Source organism: Echeneis naucrates, chromosome 12 (genome assembly GCF_900963305.1).
Source record: "Echeneis naucrates chromosome 12, fEcheNa1.1, whole genome shotgun sequence".
NCBI classification, from domain to species: domain Eukaryota; kingdom Metazoa; phylum Chordata; class Actinopteri; order Carangiformes; family Echeneidae; genus Echeneis; species Echeneis naucrates.
In genome coordinates, this window is record NC_042522.1 from 106,378 (window position 1) to 122,895 (window position 16,518).

General features: G+C 39.4%; 2 protein-coding genes across 7 annotated transcripts in view; one reads left to right on the top strand and one right to left on the bottom strand.

Moving 5' to 3' along the window:
- LOC115051634 (ras-specific guanine nucleotide-releasing factor RalGPS1) overlaps nt 1-16,518 on the top strand; it is a 72,755-nt gene that overhangs the window by 18,855 nt on the left and 37,382 nt on the right. The window lies entirely within an intron of this gene.
- On the bottom strand, nt 118-14,805 carry LOC115051636 (angiopoietin-related protein 2-like). Of its 3 annotated transcripts, XM_029515143.1 has the most exons (6): nt 14,442-14,805; nt 14,290-14,337; nt 8,548-9,483; nt 6,747-6,940; nt 4,142-4,412; nt 118-2,445 (listed from the first exon to the last, which is right to left on the bottom strand). In XM_029515143.1, exons 3-6 carry the CDS (start codon nt 9,476-9,478, stop codon nt 2,246-2,248), a joined length of 1,596 nt encoding a protein of 531 aa, XP_029371003.1. In that variant the 5' UTR covers nt 9,479-9,483; nt 14,290-14,337; nt 14,442-14,805; the 3' UTR covers nt 118-2,245. The 3 variants fall into 3 exon arrangements, with proteins under 3 accessions (XP_029371003.1, XP_029371004.1, XP_029371005.1); XM_029515144.1 differs by lacking the exon at nt 14,290-14,337; XM_029515145.1 differs by lacking the exons at nt 14,290-14,337; nt 14,442-14,805 and having other exon boundaries at nt 8,548-9,665.

Consider the following 16,518-nt stretch of genomic DNA (forward strand, 5'->3'; position numbering starts at 1 on the left):
CCATGAATTTTGAGCTCTGCAACATCTCACACTGCAAATCTGACCTCCAGTGGACATTTTTAAGTCTTATATGCATACATGAAATGCATTTATTTATTTATTTTTTACTTAAGCTGCAGCACATCAACACCATGTAGAATATCATGTGAAATTAGAGCTCCATTAAGAAATGATTTATGTCTTGTATTGTTTTTGATTGCCTTCACCATTTGCCCAAATGCCCTCTTCAACATGAACGCTGTATAAGGAGAACCATCACACAGCTCCTGATGGTATAGCATCTGTTTCTCTGCCCTGCCATTTTGCATGAACAGTATCACTGAAAATCAGATCTTTGCTGACTTTGTACTCTACCCAGGTCTTGGTCACTCATGATGATCACTCACACTCATACTACTTGCATGAACTGATTTGAGAACTAATGAATCTGTGTTGCCATATGTGAAGTGACTCTGCTCTGTAATTATCCCTTACTGATGCATGCTTCACTGTCTGACTAAAATGAGATCATAAACAGGGTTGTACATGGCTTATTGCAAGATTGATAACAGACTATAAAAAAATTATCTTAAAAAAGAGCATATATACACAGAGTACCTGGCACATACTGTACTATATCTAGACACTAATACAATGACTGAAACCTTTGGTGTGTAGAGCGAATAACACTGAGCTGTTTGTGTTTTCTGTTTTTTATACATGGAATGAAAGTATATTTGATTGATTCATTGATACTTACAAATACTTGTGAAAATTACCTCCACATTCAAAGACTTTAATGTAATTCATAATTTATTTTTTGGTAAATTTAATGGTCCTTGTTACTTGGTCCTTGGTACTAAATCACAATAGCCTAGCTTTTGCTGTATCTTACTAGTTTGAGCCAATAATAGCTCTCCCTAAAATGAGAACTTGCTAAGTTAAACAAATACAGATACAACAGATGCAGATAAAAGATTAAACAGATAAAGGGGGCTATTTGTACATTTTCCCTGGTGCTGATCTGGTTTCTTGTCAGGATCAGGTGGTAATGATTGCTCCTTGAACAACTTCAGCCATTGCTGCTTTGACAAGATGAGAGAAGTCTTCTATGTCTGTTTTCAGGCATACTCAAGGCTACAGTGAGTTGTTGGTAACAAGATGGACTGTGGCAAGCTGATTAGCATGGTAACGTAGAGTTAACATCTTACTAAGAGTGAATGCCAGTGGTTCTTTACTTCTAGAGGCAGCTGTGGGCAAGTAAAGAAATTAAGTTTAATGCTTAATCATCGCCTTTTATCCTGGTAATTTAACCCTGTAACAATAGCTAAACTTACAAATGGCTCCTTTTAATAAGGGAGGTTGAGATTGAATTTTATCTAGCTGTTCCCTGTTTACAGTCTGCATGCAAGGTTAACCATGTTGTGACTAACCTAAGATAACGAAGTATTGACAGATATGTCACTTTGGAGAGTTTAAGTGGATACCTTTGTGAGCATAAAATATAAAGTTGGTGAAACAAAACATCAAGTACCAAAATATTCAGTCTCAAAACGTAATGAGCCTTTAAAAACTAGATAATGATTTTAGAAAATTGGACTGTAGTTCTGTCTTACTAAATCATGTCTCATTACAAAGACAGATTAGACATTATAGAGTTGTTACAAACCACGTTTGCCCTTGAATGCAAGAGTCATGAGTGGTGTATTTTTTTTTATTTTTTATTTTTTATTTTTTTTTCCCCCCGTGGAACTTTATCTGATGTTAAATACAAATATTCAATTAAATTATGTTGAAATTACCCAACAAATGAGATGAGTTATTACAATCTTCTAGAAAATTGTATTTAAATAAATAACCAGATTTCTTTCCTAAATTATCCCAATACATATGTAATACAGATGTATTATAAGCACCAATAATAAGCTCATGTATTGTTTGCCAACAGTGATGTTGATCTCTATAAAATAGCTACACAAGAATTTATTTCCAGAGATATAAAATTCAAGTTGTAAGTTGTTGTGTTTCAACAAAATGGACCATAGAACAAATTTTATATTTCAGCCATGTATGTATGTATGTAATAGTATGTTTTATTGTGTGTGTGTGTGTGTGTGTGTGTGTCTAAATTAGATAAGTAAAATGTAAGCCTGGAGGAAGAATAAAACAAATGAACAAAAAAAATTATGACTGAAGGAGAAAGAAGATGCAATAATGAAATGAAGAGACCTTTCTGTATGAATCTGTTTAAGTTCGGACTGAAGTGTTAATGGAAGGTGTTTGCACTGGGCCGTATCATCATGGTCACTTTCTTGAGAGAATAAGCTCCTCCTCTGAACTCGGCCCAGTAGACACCATCCTGGTAACGGCTGCGGTAATGTCCTCCACGATACCACACACCATTCAGGTTGGAATGAGCACAGGCATTATACCACCATCCTCCCTTCTGGTAGTGGGCACAGTTACCTGGAGGCACAAGGAATCAAATCACTATACTTAGTATGACACCCACTGTGGAAAGAGTTGTGGACAAATCTATAACTGTCGCAGTGGTTGTATGTGGCGGTTGTGAAGTGTGTTTGCTGTTCGCTACTTGCAATTCTATCTTCACTAATGCTAACCTTATTTATCTGATGACTGGTGTGTTGTGGATGGTGAAAAAGAAAGTGATTGAGCCAGATGTCCCACAAACCAATGAGCTGTGTGGTTCTACATATCAACCTCATGCTCTTGCAGAGGTTTACAGGGTTTTTTTTGTTTTTTTTTTGCCGAGCCAAATTCAGGAAGCATCCAGTACGCCACGTCTCCCTAAGACAATGCTTATGTAATACTAAACCCACTTGAGAGCTGAACTTTTATCCACGCTTTATAGCTGCCATTTTTTTTCTCTGCTTACCTAAGTTCACAGTCTGAGGTTATGCATATTCGAATGTGTGTATTTGTTTAGTAAATTTTTGGGCAACATATTCAGATCGTTGAAATTAACCAGATATTACACAAGTCACTTGCTCACCAGATCTAAATCTCCAAAAATCCATTTATTTTTTTATTTTTTTTTCTGTAAGCATGTCTTCAGTCATGGAGTAAAACTATTTAATGAGCCATCACTGAATATTGGTAAATTGGATTATTGATTGCCAAATTCATGCTTTATTGCTGCAGTTACAAGATGGCGCCATTTTGTTGTGTACAGTCAACAGTAATATGAATGTTATTTTTCAAGCAAACAATGCCAAGAAATACAAAGTTCAGCAGTATATTCAGCTTTCTGATTATATGTCAATGAGTCTTGGGCAGAACAACTGTGGATACAACAAAGATGACGACAATTCCTCTGATTTTTAAACTACTTCAAAACACAATAACACATCCTTGGAAACGCTGGACAAAGTTACTGTTCTCTGCTAAGCTGAGCCTGAATCATGTCATACAGTATCTTTTTTCAGGACCACTTAAACATGTTTTAACTGAAAATCTCTCATACAAAAATATTCTCTTAAAAAGACTCTTTGTTGTGACTGTAAACTTAAGTCTGATCCATTACATTTGCATCAATCATTCTTGCTCACCACTAAATGCTGCATTAGATTTCCAGTATTTCAAACCAAAACAAATGCTTATTCAGCCACACTTAGGCCCTCAGTTTGGAAATCCTCTATCTCCTTCCTTCGCTTTCTCAGTCAGCAAGGTGTTATTAAAAACAGGTGAAAGATACCACTAAATACACAACAAGAGGCACAACTGTGTAAAGTTACTGTTTGCAAGAGTTACCAAAAACAATCTAAACACAACCACCACAAACTCACTAGTGTTGCTGTTAAAACACTCCACAGCAATGCCTACATCATTTGGTTGGCTGAATGAATGATATCTGACTGCAGTCCAAGTGCAGAAGAAATTAACCATTGGATTGATTGACATTCACATAAATATCCATGGATGTCCATTTATTTACCCATTGCCAGTACCCTTGCGCTTTTGTCTCTTCTCTGTTTATTTGGTCCTTTTTCAGATGAAAAAAAAAAAAAAAGGTTACTTTTGGAAATTCTGAAAGGTCACTTTTACATGAGCACATACTCAACCATGAATACAGACAAATATGACTTACCTTTATCTTACCCTCATGTAGTGGCATATATAGTTTGCTCAACACTCAACTCACCTGTGTAGACATCATGGTCTTTGTCTAGTGTGGTAAACTGCTTGCTGTTGTGCCAGGTCAAAGAGTCTCCAGCGTTGCCATGGTACTGTCCCACCCGCAGCCTGTAGGAGTCTTCCTCTGACTCAACACGAAAGCTGGCGTACTCTGCAAAGGTCTTGCGTCCAGCCCAGTCTTCCAGGGTCACCAGCAGCTTGTACGTGCCCTGGTTTGTCAACCAATATATGTTCTCTAGGCCTAACCAGTATTCACCATCAATGTTTCCAAACCCTTGCTGTAAAAGAACACATTTGAGTTAGGCTCAGGAAATCATCCCTCCTCATCATCACAAATGCTACAGCAGCTTTCTTATTTTAAGATTTACATGCACTTTGTGTTGTATTTCTTTCCTCTAAACCAAATGCTGAACTCAAGCAAGAATCCACCCTTGTTTTCCAAGAATCTGTTAAACACTGGTATGATTTCAAAACGAAAGGCCAACAACAGTGGCATAAAAGCAGGACATGTTTAACATCCTCTCCACTGGACCTCACTATGTGTCTGAATCCCTGGCTTCTTTTGTTTAACACATGGGTTCAATCAGAAGGATGTCCGTACCGCTGCCAAATCTGAGTGAGTAACTGGCCTAAAATGCATTGTTGACTCATTGAGGGTGGGCTAGGGAATAAATGGGTTGGGGGACAACTTGGAAGTATTCTGCTGGGGTTTGGTCTAGAATTTAAATTACTGTGAAGAGTATCCAAATTGGGATGTCCCCACTTTAGGCCACTTAATAACATTTGAGAACTAAACCCATAATGTTGGCTTCTGCTTGTAGTTAGCGGACAACACAGTATGATTATGATATCCTCGGATCACTGGGCTGGGTGCAACACAGAAAGCAGGTTTAGGTCATTGAAAGTGGTTTCAGCTCTGTTGTTATGATCTCACACATTTTATTTTGTTGAGTTTTTCTAAGATTACTTGTGTTACACAATGTGCAGGGTAGGCTAAAAGGTCTGTTTTATTAAAGATAAATTTCAGCTGTGGGGACTAAATTACATTTAAATCAGTTTATAGCAGGTACAATTTCATTTGGTGCTTCTTTATATATCCATTACACTTTTCTTAGCTGTTTTTGTATATGTTCTAATTTTCTTTAAGTAAGACTGATATAGTTGAGGGCTCTGTCTGTTATAAAATCCCTCCTCTTAACCCATCGCATTCTGAAAAATATGGCCTTTATCATTCAGAACTACCCAATAGCTGATCCTGTCAAATGTTGGTGCACAGGACACAACCAACCAACACATGACTTTTGGTGTGTTCCTCAAACAAGTCTTCCTCAAGCCAAGACTTTGTGGGAGCTGTAGTTGCTCAATGCTTTAAAACCTGCCAATGTCACAGTATGAAACCCTGTATTGCAAAATCAATTGTGTAGCAGATTCAAGTGCAGCTGAAGGCTAAATTGAAAGTGGCTATAATGATTTGCGGTTGGGGCTAATACCTTTTTAAAGTACAGGGCTTTCCAGACAGGATGGCATCTGCCCATTAAGTCTTTACCATTTGAATCTATACAGCTCATCATCGTGTAAGTGCAACTCAAAGTACATTTTATCCTAACTAAATTATATTACAATACAATACACAAACTACTAGGATTACGATATCTTGAATACTTCTTTTTGTGTTTTCTGGCTGAATGCACTAAGCGTGATGCATCAAGTCTGCAGAAGATGTTATCTAATGGGATGTTGCTCTCATTAGTACAGCTACTGTACAACTTTGTCTTCTGGTAATCTTGATTCTCGACTTGATTGTCTAACCAACAGTAGCATGTTGGGGTGTTCCAGTCACAGGAAAACACTTGGTGGAGAAACAGGATGACTATTCCCCAGCCTGTAGATCATGAGTGGCTTTAGCAATCACCAGATCGCACGCTAATTGAACAGCAATTTAAAATTTTGGACTGGCTTGTTAGAAAGCGTGGTGGCCCAACCTCTCGCTAAAGACACTTAATGTTGGTTTCTCTTTTGTCACTTATTCGCAATTCTGTATGGATGCAGTAAGAAAATGTTGCATTTGACATTAAACATTTTAATCAGCAGATCTAAGAAATGGGCAGCATGGCGGCATAGTGGTTAGCGCTGTTGCCTCACAGCAAGAAAGTTGTGGGTTTCATTCCCAGGCCTGGGGCCTTTCTGTTGGGAGCTTACATGCTCTGCTATTCTTCAGTTTCCTCACAGTCCTAAGTTGCCTGAGGTTTGAGTGTGACTGGCTGTTTGTCCAGGGTGTACCCCGCCCTCACCCAATGTGAGCTGGGACTGGCTCCAACACCCCTTGCAACTTGAAAATGGATAAGTGGTAGAAGATAAAAGGGTCTAGGAAATTTGTGAGTCTCTGAGGTTTATAATTGTTCACAGGCATACTTTGGGCTGGTAATTGTTCAGTAAGATCTCATACACAGTTCTATAGTTTTCTTTGTTTGTTTTTATATGTATGTCCCCTATAACATTATCAGACAGGTTGTATAGATAATGAACAGTCGTCCATTTTAAAAGATGCACTTTTTCAGCTTGATATCTCAGAATTGAAGTGTATAATTCAGTGGTCAGATCTTCCTTATTACCTTGTATGTCTCCCAGTTCCGAAAAAAGTTGACAGACCCATCCTGACGCCTCTGAATGACAGTCCAGCCACCAGGGTCATGTGTTTGCTCACACCAAACCTGCATGAGTCGATTTCCATTGTCTGGTTTCAGAAGATACATTCCACTAGCAGCGTATCCACCCTCTAGTGTATCCAGACAGTCTTTGAAAGGACCTGCAGGAGAGATGGAAACTGATAAAGTGATACTGAACTGATGAATGCGTTTTGCATGCTGGTCCTTGATTGTCATTCAATATCACGTGACGTGCTATTTTCATTATAGTCATTATTATTGTGAAAATATACAGCAATGTGTGCAAATAACAGACACTGCAACATCAAATAGAGCAATACATTTGCAAGCTTTGGTTTCGGTTTCAAACTTGTGTATCCGCAACAACAGGAACCAGATGAATACTGTAGGCCAAGATTAAAACCATGCAGACAGAGACACACAAAGAGAGATAGATACAGTTTATCCATAAACTGTATAAAAGTATACATAGACTACGGCTCTGTAAAGTGAAGCCAATGATGAAGAGCCTTTAACCTTCATTCTATCTAAAGCCCATCAGGAAGTAAATCCACTGGCTGTAAGTAGAATTCAAACTGTGTGGAAGTCTATGTAAAAATGTTCCTACTTCTCACTTGATTTATTAGCTCAGTAAACATTTCCCTAATGAATTTATGGTCTCAATCATGTAATTGCTATTCACCATGTGTAACAAAATATGGAAAAAGCTGCCACTGTTGCACACACACAGTCCTGGGTCTATCAGAAACAACTGCACACGAATAGCAGTAATAAGTAATGTGTAATAAGAAATTTGTTAACCTTAAGGACTCATATGGTGTTTGACCCCCAGGTCCCATGTTGACCTCTTACCAGTGGTTAGCCCAGTTTGATTCTTAACAGGCTATACACATTAACAATCACATTGTACTCTGCTTCTCTTCTGCTGTTGTTGAGAGCATCTATTAATATGGAGCTAGAGTCTGCTTTAGCAAATTTGTCTGCCACATGTACTTTGTGCATTAAAAAAAACAAAAAAAAAAACAAAACACAACAACAATCCTACAACAAATTTTCAGCAAGAAGAAGCAAATCCTAACCTCTAAGGTGTCTTGGGGGTGGAGCAGATACAGACACAATTATCTGGGGAAAGCAGATAATTGTTTAGACTGGGGACTGACCCATAATAATGACATCTTTCTCTCAGCTCAGACACTGAGCATTAAATCATATTGTACTTGCTTTAATTTTCTTTGACCATTGACTGAGCATTCAAGTTGCATGTTCTGGCCATGTGGACAAACTGACTGAGAGTTTTAAATGTAATGACATTTTCTAAAAAGGTTTGTTGAATAAATTATGATCTGAAATCATATGAGATGATTTGAAAACATTTGTTTTACTTTGTGACAACTCTATAGTGCAGTCAGTGTCATATTAATATTTTCCTTGTATGAGCTTAAAAGTAAAATTTCTCATTGCTACACTAGATAAAAATGTACAAGATTGTGATACTGATTTAACTGACTTTGGTAGATGTTCATGTTTGATCCAAGCTTGCATTATTGCAAACCTACCACCACAACCACAGGTAGGAAATGATGTGATTCTGATGCTTCAGTTGGAGCTTTAGTAACTGAGGCATGCTTTTAGTAAGGTTCATCTCTGCAGAAGAAAGGTTTCCCTCAGCTTTATGAAGTATTAGACAATATGTGGTCAGTGATTATTAAGGGATGGACCTCAGAGGAAGACATGGATGGCCACTTACCAGAGGGCCTGTTTGTGAAGCTGTATGTACCACTTGGGATTGTGGGAACAGGAGGTGGCAGTGCTTTGGTGTTCTGGTCATTCTGTATCTCATTGGTTAAGGGTTGGTGGTGGTTATGTCGTGTGTAGGTAGGCGGATGGAAGGGTCTGTAGCCTCCAGGAGACAATTCGGGTCTTTGTGGAGGAGGCTGAGGCATTGCACGAGGCTGTGGGCGGACTGGACGGCTCTGCTCCTGCACCACGCCAGCGTACGAGTATCCTCCCCGCTTGCACTGGTCCTCCAGCTGCACCAGGAGGGCGCTCTGGTTTCTGGCAAGGGCAGACAGGTGATGGTACTTGTGTTCCAGGTCACGGTAGCGTATGGCTATCCTCCCCATCTCGTTGGTGTGGTTGAGCACACGGGTCTCTAGCTGTGACACCTCTAAAGCGTTGTCCCGTTTACGGATGATCTCATGCAACAGCTGCATGTAAAGCTGCGTTACTCTGGAGTTCATGTTACGACTCTCTTTGCGCAGTAACTTGACTTCATTGATCACACCTCCATCGACCTCTACCAACTGCTGGAGTGCTTCAATCTGCAGTCTCTGCTTTTGTAGCTCAGTGTTGAGCAGCTCCAGCTCCTGTTTGTTGACCCGATTCCCCAGCAGCTCCTCCGGCTCCTTGGAGTTCACACAGATGGCCCCAGTGTTTTTCTGCTGAGGGACAATAAATGTGTAAGAGCATTTGTCTGTTTGATGGCCACTGTAGTCCACCATGGAGCGTTTTTGCCGTTTGGGTGCATAGATGAACTCTCCCTCTGGGATCTCTTCACTGTTCCCAATTTCCTGAGTTTCTCCCTGGAGAGAGGACCCTGGTCCAGAGAGCAACAAGAGCACCAGTGAAACTACTACAGGGAGAATCTTGGCACAGTCCTGTTCCACCTGAACCAGCATGATGCCTGGAATGGAGAAGAAAGAGTTGAATTTAAAATAATAACTCACATCACTTGGGGAATTGACATGTTTTTAATGCCAGTGTGATTTCAATATTTGCATATTTTTGTGATGACAGTTGTCATCTTGTTGGCAGGAAATAACAACGAATAATATTTTCAAGCTTAGATAATATAATATAGGGGAACATAAAAGTAAATAAAATGTAAATTTTGATGTTGCCACTGTATTTTTTTATTTATTTATTTGTTTCTTGCCATGCATAATGTCAACACCACTCTGTGAAATTTCATACACTATTATTTGATCCATAGCAATGCTCTCTGTAGCATCTTCAGTCCTGTCTCATCCAAGTGAATGGAGCACTTCTTAAAGCATTGTTCTGGAACCAAAATCATCCTTAGTAGTTAGGATTTTTCCATTTCATTCAAAAAGCACATCTGTAAAAACATTGAGCAATTATGACATTTAGAGATGAGCTGTAGATCATTCTCTGTCCACTGCTTGGCTTTTGCTTGTATATGTATGAAAGAAAATGTTTTGGTTTTTTTTTTTCCTTTTCTGGTTAGCACGCTATTTTGAAAATGGCAAGTTTGATTGTTCTATATTAGTGTAATTCATGAATTTCAGACACCCACAAATGGCTCAGTCTGGACTGAACTTGATCCCTTTCAACAGAAACATTGCTCTTCTCCTCTCAGACATATGACTTTTGTCAAATATATTTATCCCCCATCTGAAGTGTTGCCTTAGATCTAATTTAATGGCATGCTGTGTTGTGTTGTTTCTCTTGTTCTCTTGGTGTTGGGATAAAAAAAAATGCATCATAGCACTGGAATGTTCAATAACACAAAGAGAATCTCCTCTGACAATACAGCTTCTGTTGTTAGAGATGGTAGTTTCTATATAATATCATGTTCTGCCAATTCCTACGTCTAGCCAGAGCCATTTGGACTGGACATCATCTATTTTCCCATCATATAGTGGGGTCTAGTGTATTTGAAGTAATAGAAGTTTACCTCATGCTGAAAGGCCTTAAGTCAAACTCATGACTTGCGTAAGTGGGCAATGGATGAGTTCAACATGTGAATAGAAGTATATTTTAGTGTTGATGTTTCTGTCCTTGGGTGTCATAATTTTAGCCGTTGAGCCGTGCTTTTGCATGGATGTTGTGTTGTTTTTTTTTTTTTTTTTGTTTGTTTGTTTGTTTTTTTCCCCCTTACTCCACAGGTTAGCAGTTGTGTTACTGTTACTATAAACCCCAGCACACAAAATGGATAGAACCAGTCAAAAGATCCTTTCTTTCCATCTCTGCTGCTCCCTCTCTAAACACTGATGCATATGGTTCTGTTTATACAAATGTCAGTGTCAGTATTTGCTGATATGTTTTCACATAAGCAGATATGCTGTCATAAATTTTAGTTTGACTGGTAAATCAGGAGCTTTGCCTTCCAGCTCGGTAACCTCTTCACAACGGTCTGATACAACTCCCAATTCCAGCTGATGCTGGACTGATCTGCCCAGTCCTATTTCTTCGTCCTACCCTCAAGAGATTTAAACTCACTTGTGGCAGAAACTTCATACCAATCCAAATCGATAAGGCCACCAGCCAAAGAAGCCTGGCTTCAGTCTTGAAGGTGCTGATCTTCATGCCAGCTGCTAAAGGGCTCAGTTCAAAAGTTGACCTGCTTAAAAAAGGGTACTGGTCATTTCAGCCCTTATATCCCTGCTTTAAAATCTTAGATATTAAAGAATTATTTCATTGTTTCAGAAACCTCCTTAAATACAACTAAATGTCATTTCGTTAGTCTTCCATGCATTTTTGTGGAAAAAATTGTAACCAAGAAAACATATTGCTTCTATCCAATGTTTGAGTGCATTGGCATGCATTCAAGTTCACGTTTGCAATTACTTGTGTGTGTATTGGTTAGTTGTCAATACATGGCTAGAATAAGCAATCAACAAGCCATCCAAACCAGAGACTGCATGGCTCTGCAGGGATGTTAGGATTCTGTCTGTAGCTCCATTGTTTATATTTCTGTCAGAAATACAGCACAGTCCCATAAATCCAGTCCAAAGCTGCAGAGACAAGTCACCATCTGTCACCCAAACTTCTGAAAGGCGTCAGCAGACATGTATACGACCACACAGAGAACAAAACTCCAGCTTCTCTCAGAAGTCAGAATCATTCAGCAGCCAATCAATTTGTCACGCTTGCTTTGTCCTTCTATCGTCTCCTACCTCTGTCTTTCTCTCTGTGTCAGTCTCCGGCACTTGCTCTCAGCCACATACAATGCTAGCAAACAGCAGGAGCAGTTGCTAGTGGCCGACACTTATCTGTGCATAAAGGCAAGGCAGGTCTGGGAGATGACAGGTCTGTTTTAAGTGGCGGCTGACAAAGGATCTTAAAGAAGCAACTGCTTAAATGACTATAGTTCAGTTTGCTTTGTGTTCAACTTCAGCTGAATTGATGAAGCAGGAGAGTTGTTCTGTCATTAATGTCTAATACCTCAACCGGGGTCCTGGTTTTGTTCACTGTGCGTGACTTTCATGCTTCACTTACATCATTATTTATTGATTTGTTACAGGAAAATTTAGCCAGTCAATGATCTGATCACGTCAAGAAGTGATTTAGGAGATAAACACGTCGGGATGTTTTACTGCTAAATAACATATCCTGGAGGCTTTGTTCCTCATGGTGTGTTTGATTGACTTCTAGTAGTACTTTGGAGGGGGTTTTTTTTATTATTATTATTTTTTTTTTTTAAACCCCTTTGTGTGTGCACATGCATGCATTTCCTGACCTTTGTTTCTCATAAACGCACTCATGGATGACATCATACTCAATCCTGCCAAGAGCTTGACGCTGTTCCACTGATCTTCAGGAAATGCAGTCATACACCAACAAACTGAAGAGGGATAGTTCCTGCTACAGTCTTTCATTCGAAGGATGAAGGATTTGTGATGCAGATCAAACATTTTGCAGAGCTTGCGGTGGCAACGGTTCACCTCCTAAAGTACAGTTGTTTTTACAGCAAAGATCCAGGGGTTTGAATCCAAGCTGTTGCCCTTTTCTGCATGCCTACCCTACCCTTTCTCCCTGATTCTCCTGCCTATATCTCTCACTCTGGTTGCACAAATAATAGCAATGGATGACCATAAAAAAAAAATAATAATAATTTGCAAAAGCAATAGAGAAATTTATTTATTTAGCCAATTTGTTGCAGCCAGTTGTTAACAGCCAGTGTTTAAACATTTAAAAATAGACATTAATTGGTACTATATTGCCCTGTGATGGACTGGCAACCTGTCCAGGGTGTACCCTGCCCTCGCCCAGAGTGAGCTGGGATTGGCTCCAGCAGCCCCCGCGACCCAAAAACTTGGTAAGAAAATTGGTAGAAGATGGATGGATGGTACTATATTGAAATAGAAGCAGTATTTCCTTTAGCACTGATCTCAAAACAGTTCTCTGTCCCATAAATTATGTATGTGTATTTATGGGCCACCTGAAGACTGAGTAAACCAAGAACCCTGTGACATCACACACACAATTGGAGAACCTGGGACATCATGTCCATGTAATTAAACTGCATCATTAAGCAAATACTAATATGTTTTGAAGTTCCTGGACAAGATGCAACTTTGCAAGAAATCTATTTTACATTCTAAACAAATTTCACTGAACAGTGAGATCTGTTGAGAAATACTTACTATAAGGAAAACAGTTTAACATAAGCCTGCTTATCCTTGGAGTTTACTATTTGATCATCCTTCAGGGGAACATTAGCATGTAATGAATTTTGGTCTATTATTTACTTCCTTTTGGCTCTGTGTTTTTGTCTCCACATTCTCCTGAAAGAACATCTGAATGCTCCACTATGTTCAACAGCTGCTCTCTGACTGGGTCTGTCTGCTGTTTGCTTCTGAACAGGTAGTAGACAGTGGCTTTATATGTTTATCCAGTAAAGTAGCATCAAGTCCACCTAAACATACTCTAGCTTTAGCCATGTTGCAACTAGCGTCAATCAAAGCAGGATCAGTGCTTGATTTGTATGGATATATGGACATGTCTTGCAATAATAGGTTTTTCATCCCTACATGACACATTACAAATTTATGTTTATGTTCTTAAATTGGAAAAAATTAAGTCTTCAAATCATTGTCCATGCAAGTTGGGATGATGACGGTCCTGAATGATGATTTAAGTGCCAGTTCCCCATAGGTAATATTAAAAGAAAAACTGATGTAAGAGAATTGATAATGCAGATGATGATGGCTGTTATTTGTATTTTTATGATTTTTCAGCACAACATTTAGAAGTGAAAAAGAGGCAAAAGTGATGACAGAAAATGGGCTCTGAAGGGAATATAACAAAAGAGGGCATGACAGTGAGAGGACAGAATTCAGGTAAAAAGTGAAAACAGATAATATACTCAAATGTGAAGGTACCAACGACAATAAGAAAGATGACTGATCACATTAAAGCAAGTTTCTAAAAGTGGTTTTAAAATAGTTCAGAAGTAACTGATTTTGCTGATTATGAATCTTTGAAGTGAATGAAATAAAACCAAGTTGTTTATCAGCTTAGCTGTTCCATGACAGTGACACAACAGGCTGCAAAGCATAAATAAAACAAATGTATTTATATGACGTATCTCAGCTCTGTACTGTACATAAGTGCACTGAAACTGGAAATGACCCGTCACACTAGTAATTTAGTCAGAACAAAATGAATCTTATTCAGAGAAACTACTTCATTTGTCAGGTTCTGAGCTTTGTAAGACAAAAAGGAGTAAAGTGCTGAAACTCACCTCCTCTCGTCTGTTTCCTTGCACTGAAACTGGAAATGACCCGTCACACTAGTAATTTAGTCAGAACAAAATGAATCTTATTCAGAGAAACTACTTCATTTGTCAGGTTCTGAGCTTTGTAAGACAAAAAGGAGTAAAGTGCTGAAACTCACCTCCTCTCGTCTGTTTCCTTATATGCCTTTCCCTTGTGGCAAGTTTGACTCCACGTCCTCAGCAGTCAGTCAGTCCACATTTCCTGTCTTTTTCCTTAACTGTGTCAGTGGAACCTGTTATGACACATAATTTTTTTTACCTAATGACAGCCAATCAACTCCCCTTCAAAATGGCCACAAGGAAAACCTTCCAGCTGTGATGATGTCTCTGTGGAGAGAGACGTCTCCAAGTGTCGAATCAGGCACAAGGACCAAACTTCATTCATCTGCAGCAGTGGGCTTTTCTACCTTAGTCTAATAATGCGTCCTGAGCTGAGCGGTGTCACCTTTTCCTTCACAAAATCTGCTTCTCCCAGCCACTCAGCCTCCCTCTTACTTTCTGCCATCACAAATGAGATACTTGTTGTTGCTCCAAGCAATTAAGTTGTGAGCCACGGTGACTCCCCTTTCCCCTCCCCTTGACAACAGGGAGAACATGGAGGGAGAACGTGGAGGCAGACGCTCCCGGTTCGCCCCACCTAAACCCTTGTGCCCTGTAGTCTTCCCCTGTACCTCTCAGCTCCACAGTCCTCTTTTTCCACAACCTCCCACCTCTCTGTGGAGGAGTATGGGAAAGCTGACCAGCAGCTGCATGTGTTACAGGAAGGTCACAGGTTTGGAGCATGTGGATCTTTTTCTGTTCCTACTTAGGGAAGCTACAGGACAAAGAGGTTTACCTCAGATTCCTACCGTTTGTTTTTACTTTGGTTCAGCCACAGAGCCACTTAGACTGTTGGAACTGACTGAACCTGTATTTATATAGGAGCTAATGGGGTAATTTCACTGCACATCTGTTCATGCTGCTGCAGTGAAGTCTGGATACAGTGTGCTGGGATTTTTGTTTTATTGTGTGTTGTGATGTAATAATAGAATTTGTGTGTTGAATGGGTGCTGAAAAGATGTTAATACAATATTTCTTCATCCCAACACAAACACAGCAACTGATCTGGTGCCGCACTATGTGTGGAGTCATAAAGGCAGAGCTAAGTGATAAGTAGAGGTACCATTTTAATGCACACAATTCAAAAGAATTACCGCTCTGCACTAAGTTTTAGGGTCTAAAGTAAAGTGAGGCATCCTTAAAAAAAATTGTTACATATAAATATGCCTCCTGTACTGCAATTATGAAGAAGGAAATTAGCTACAGACACCAATAATGTTTCAGAGCATCAGCAGAAATAAACAAGTTGACACTAAAACTGGTTTATTGCTGCTGAAAAGTTGGACATTCTAGAAGACTCTTGGGGTCTACAGAGGAACTGCTTTTCAGTGGTGGCTTTATGATTCAGAGGTTACTGTTTTGTGTGACTCTCCTGTCTACAGCACTGTCAAATGAGCAGTGGAAATTTAATGTATTAATTGACAAGATACTAGACCAAGCTCCTCAATTGAAATATTTGCTGGTTAATGCCAAAAATAGGGAAACACCACAGCATAATAGTTAGCACCGTGTCCTTGTGGCAAGAAGGTTTTGGGGTCGGTTTCTGGCCTGGGGTTTGCATGCTCTCCCCGTGACTGTGTGGGTTTCCTCCCACCGTCCAAAGACGACATGTTTGTGTTAACTGGTGACTCTCAATTGTCTGTAGGAAATGTTTTACTTTATTTCTCAGTCAACTTCAGTAATGAGTTAAAAGCCGACTCAGATCAGTATTTCCTGTGACACCTTTTGCCTTTCACCTAGCATCAGTTCTCCTTGGTACACTTACTCATCATGTAGGTTGTTGTAGCATCTTGAAGAACCTGCTTCAGTTCTGTTTCAGTGTTTGTCTTATCATGTGATCCCAGACTGACTATATGATGCTGAGACCAGGGTTCAGTCAGTGTCAGACCATCTTCTCCAGGATTTATTGTCTTTGTGTTCTCTGCTGACTGTGAAGGCAGTGTACCAACATCTTTTCCACAGCACTGCATGTATCTGGATCAAATGAACTCTAATTCCAGTTTGAACACATATGTTTGCTCTAATCTTTGTGGCATCAGTCACACTGGTGTCCTGGACTGTAACAGAAACATGTAGTCTCCCCCAACTTGAGCTGGA

Excerpts from the sequence above, each read along its gene's own strand:
- LOC115051636 (XM_029515144.1), bottom strand. The coding sequence starts at position 9,478 with ATGCTGGTTCAGGTGGAACAGGACTGTGCCAAGATTCTCCCTGTAGTA. Across the intron at positions 4,413-6,746 it reads GGAACTGGGAGACATACAAG|CAAGGGTTTGGAAACATTGA; the intron begins GTAATAAGGAAG and ends GTTCTTTTACAG. Across the intron at positions 2,446-4,141 it reads AGACCATGATGTCTACACAG|GTAACTGTGCCCACTACCAG; the intron begins GTGAGTTGAGTG and ends TTGTGCCTCCAG.